Consider the following 4,989-nt stretch of genomic DNA (forward strand, 5'->3'; position numbering starts at 1 on the left):
TTATTATCTTTCGCTTTTTTTTTTTTTTACTTATAAAGTCGGTTATCTATCTTAATAATAAGTTTAGTATAGCTAAGAAAGTCTTTTAGTTTATCTAACTTAATAATCTTATCCTTAACCTTGTTTTTAAGTCTTAAATAGAAAATAAATATCTTAGACTTATTAGTTATATCTAAGGTAGTATAAAAGCGTTAAAACTTAATAGCATAGTAAATTACTAACTTAGTTTATCTAAGGTTATTAAGTTTTTTTTCTACTTTATTATATTTATCTAGGTTTTAGAATAAGGATTTAAGTATATACTTAAATCCTTTAAAGCTATCAAAAATATTATAAGTTTCTATATTATAGTCTTTTAACGTTTCGTTTTGCTAGTAATTTTTTAAAAATAGTTCGAATTACTAAAAGGCTTTCCTATCTAGGAAGGTCGAAGTATATAAAACTTTCTTAGACTTATTTCTAAAGTTAAAATAGTAAAAGTTATAATAATTTTTAAGTTAAATTAGGAATCCCTTAAGTTTGCTAGGAGTATTATTATACTTATTTAAGGTATTAAAATAAAGCTTTTCTCGTCTATTTATAAAGGTTTAGATAATATTAGCAATACCTTATAAGGTATAGTTTTAGTTTAAGAGTTCCTAGTTATATTTTTTAAGGTTTTAGATAATAGCTTAAAGTTACTTAAGGATTATAACGTTCGAATTAAATATTTCCTAAAGTCTCTTAACATTACGGTTATTCTTATAAACCTAATACTAAAGTTCTTTATTACTATTATCTTCTTCTTCTTTAGATTCTTCTTTTATATCCTTTATTTCTTCTTTTCTAAGTTCTTAAGCAAGGTTTTTAATAAATGCCTTCTTCTTAGAAAAGTTAGGAGAAGTAGTAAAAGTTTTAGTAATACTAAATAAAGATATCTTATCGAAGATATTATTTATTAGTTTCGTAAGGTTAACTTACTAAATAAAAGCAATCAAAGTATTATAGCTAGCTAGTAATAGTAAGATTTCTATTAATAAAAGTTAAAGCTATAATATTAATAATAAGTCTTGCGTTATATATAAGTATATCGTATTAGTAGATCGAGGGTTAAGGTAAGGTAATTAGTCTTATACTAAGTAATAAGGTATAGTAATATTATAAATTATAAGCTAAACTAAAAGTTATTAAGGATAAATTATAAGTTAATTACTAAAGAACTATCTAAAAGCTTTTAAGTAAGTACTTAAGTCTTAGTCTATATATAAGTCTTAAAGTAAGTATTTTAAATAGCTTTAGTAAGCGTTTACCTTACTTATCGTAAGCGCTTACTTATCTTAGCGTAAGCGCTTACTAATTCCTTATTAATACTTACCTTTTTATTATTACGTAACTTATATAATAGTTCTTCTATTCCGGTAGTAACTTATTATTTCCTATATATCTTATATATATCTAGTAGCATAGCCGCTAGCCTAAGTAGGTTTATTAACCCTCTATTAGGCATAACGAATAGGTTGTAATATAAGAATATTGCAAGCCTAGCTAAGTAAAGCTGCTTTACCTTTATACTAAGACATAACTAAGATAAGATCTTATCGTTAAGGTTATTGTTTTTCGCGATAGGTAGGTAATAGAAAGAAGAAATTTATATAATTAATTTTTATTTTATTATCGATTAGGATAATCGTGTTTTTTTAGGAAAGGTACTTATTATAGTTTTATAGAATAGTTAGTAAAAGTATATAATATTCTATATACTAGCTATACCTATATAAAAGACACCCTTGATAGTATTATTATTAGTAGGTTTAGTTAATAGAAAAACTAACTACTTATACCTATATTTATTAATTTATTATTATTTATTACCTTATAACCGTTTATTTAACTTTCGTACTATTCTATTAATATCTCTATTCTTATTACGGTTCCGACCTCTGCCTGTTATAGCTACGTGCTAGCAGGAAGAACTATGATAATAACCCTCCTCGCCCCCCTTTTTAAAAACTAGGAAATTCTTACCTTACTCCTACCTCTAACCCGACCTTTACCATGCCGCCCGCCCGCGCTACTATTACCGATTTTTAGTAGTATTAGACCGGAGGTGCTTAAAGTTCTTATTATAACCACTATAACACCCACCACCACTACTAAGACAATCTGTGCCACGTCTACGCTATAGAAGGCACTGCCGTCGTAAAGATGATAACTCCCATCTAGAGAAATACACTTTCAAGAGCTTCATTATGATGGGTTGTTACGTCGTCACGCGATTGCAAAGTGAGTCTGAATCGCACCCGTTCGACGTTATACGTATGCTTCCTTATCTTGCTTAGGTAACTCAACTTAGCGAGCAGGGTTAACTAAACACCCCGGCTATGAGGAGTGTAGTTTACAACTCTACTTTAGGAATAAGGACGCTTGTGTCATACTTGGGCTGCTGGGCCTTGATGGTCACAACCTCATAGGCTTCTTTGCCAGCCTCATGATCCTTTCTTAACTCGTCTAAATACCACACCCGGTCAGCGTCTTCGGTAAGCTCCGCCTTAGCGAACCCGTTTCCAAAATGCGAAAACCGATTGCCTTGGTACACAATATCAAAGTCTTCGTAACGCGGCTCTTTCATGATTTCGTAGAAGTGGGCGCGGCTTCCCGCGTAGACAGCCGTGACGGGGCCGTGGTCCTTGCCACGCTTGAACCAGCTGTGGCAGGGGTTGGAGAGCGTCAAACGTTTCATCAACTCGTGCGTCCAGATGTAGTATTCCTCCACGGCAGTCTTGCTCGGTGAGAAGGCGCGGATATCCGTTCGCTGCATCTGTGAAATCATCTTCATGGCGTATCGCACGTAGCATTCGGCCATGGGTAGGAAGCTTCCGTGGTTGACAGGTGAATTGTGTGAGACAAGGTCTAGAAAGAGAAAGGGAGAAAGAAATGTCAGCGGAGTCAACGTTGGGGATTGGGGCGACGCTTACAGAACATGTTGGGGAACCCGTCGTGCATGATGCTCAGATACGATTTGCCGGAGTGTATATCAGTCGTAAGATTTCTCTCATTTCTCCCAATAATGTCATACATGGGGACAGATGGGTGAAAGCCCGTTGCAAGGATCACAACGTCGACCCGTCTTTCTGTACCGTTGGAATCGATAATTCCGTGCTCCGTAAAGCTGGTAACCGACGCTCTGATTGTTTCAACATTGTCGCTCTGTAGATACTGTGCAAAGTCAAGAACTGGCGCCGATCTACGGCACCCGAATCCATATTCAGGCAGGAATTCCTGAGCCTTGTCCTGTCCAAAGGCGGCGATGGTGCCTCCGTGCAGCAGCCCTTCGATTGCTTGGTTGATTTGTCCTCCGACATGAGTCTACAGAATTGTCATGTTAGCTTTGTTCCGGTTTCTTCGGGGTAGGTTTACCAACTGCAGCGTGGACGAAAGACAAGTCGTCCTCGAGATCACTCGAGTACTGTCTTAAAAGTTCCGGGTCGTTTCGGAGTTTCTCAAGCTGTTCGGGTGTGTAGGCAAAGTTCTTCATCTCGGGTCCAGTGAATTGGGGAGAGCCAGTGCCTGGAACTGCCCAGAATGTCGATCTTAGGAAGACGGCGAGCTTCTTCACGATGGGCTGAATGGCAGGGACAATTTGCACGCCAGTAGCACCGCTGCCCCCTACCAAAGCTACCGTCTTGTCCTCCAGGTCTAGATCGTCGGGCCATCTAGCGCTGTGGACGATTTTGCCTTTGAATTTGTCCATTCCTGGAACATCGAGGACCTTTGGATTACTTTGGAAGTTAGCATGATTAGCGAACAATAGACCCCCGAGACACATGTTTTGATGGGGATCTAACTTCAAACAGCCAGTGCAACTGAAAACAATTTCGGCTCTGTCAGAGAAGGGTTCGCCGCTTGCTGTCTTCCCTTTGATCTCCCAGACTCCTTCGGTTTCGTTCCAGATGGCCGAGTCGACGTTGTGGCCAAGCTTGACGTCTTTGAGCAGGTCATTCTCAGCAGCCCAACTCTTCAAGTACTGTTGGACTTCGTGTCCCGGGCTCATGAACTTGGACCAGTTTGGATTAGGAGCAAATGTCCACTGGTACGTATGTGACGGACTATCGATCTTCAGAGGGGGGGGGGTTGATCGTCAGCTTCAGATTATCTCGGGGATATTAATAACAGACCTCGACACCAGGGTACCGATTGTCCAACCACGTGCCGCCTACATCGTGGCTCTTTTCGTAGACAACAAAAGACGCATTGGTCAGTTGCCTTGCAGCCTTGTAGGCGACGAGGAGGCCTGATGCCCCTGCGCCGATGGCAATGATGCGTATCTGCTTCTTATCGTGGACCGGCTTTTCCACAATCTTGAAGTCGGGGCTGTAATCTCTATACCACGAATTCGGGTGAGTACGGACTGAAGGCTCAGGCGCAACGCGCGCCTGTTCGTCGAAAAGACCCATGGTGAGAGATTGGTGTAAATGAGGATGGAGCTGGATGCCTAGTGAAGTTTTTGATGATTTCACCTCGACTGGTTCATCGCAGAGTGGGCAGGTAAGGGTTATCATATACCTGTTTATGTATGGGTATCTCTAACCCTGCCTACACAATGTCCCGTCAAGCTGGCTGATATCAATATCGCCAGCTGGAGAGGAACCGCACCCCATGCAGGTATCCAGTATGTACTTGTACTTGGTCAGCCCCCAAAGTCGGGGGTCTATTTGGCGTGCGGGGGGTATGTATAGATGGCAGGGGTGTTGCTTGCCCCCGCCGCTGGTATTCCCTGTAATCATGTAAATCTACATCTACCTCCAGGCATGTACTTGTACACTTGTACTTGTCTACATGTATCCATATTTTGATAGAATGGCGGTGCGACGCCCGGCGCTTACCGCAAAAGACCGGCTCTGCATAAGACTACTTACTTGTACGATCCGCAGTTTCCGCCCCCTGGCGCCCGTCGTGCTGATTATAAGCATCGCAAACATCAGGCCACTGCGAAAATCAAAGTAACGACGC

General features: G+C 40.0%; 1 protein-coding gene across 1 annotated transcript; it reads right to left on the reverse strand.

The window, feature by feature from the left end:
• Positions 1–2,374: 2,374 nt before the first annotated feature.
• On the reverse strand, positions 2,375–4,433 carry CTRU02_204076 (steroid monooxygenase; the record flags this gene model as incomplete). Its single annotated transcript, XM_070204315.1, has 5 exons — positions 2,375–2,889; positions 2,955–3,345; positions 3,401–3,758; positions 3,825–4,093; positions 4,155–4,433. 5 exons carry the CDS (start codon positions 4,431–4,433, stop codon positions 2,375–2,377), a joined length of 1,812 nt encoding a protein of 603 aa, XP_070062078.1.
• Positions 4,434–4,989: the final 556 nt, after the last annotated feature.

The sequence above is a fragment of the Colletotrichum truncatum genome, assembly GCF_014235925.2.
Source record: "Colletotrichum truncatum strain CMES1059 chromosome Unknown Contig_0002, whole genome shotgun sequence".
NCBI lineage: Eukaryota > Fungi > Ascomycota > Sordariomycetes > Glomerellales > Glomerellaceae > Colletotrichum > Colletotrichum truncatum.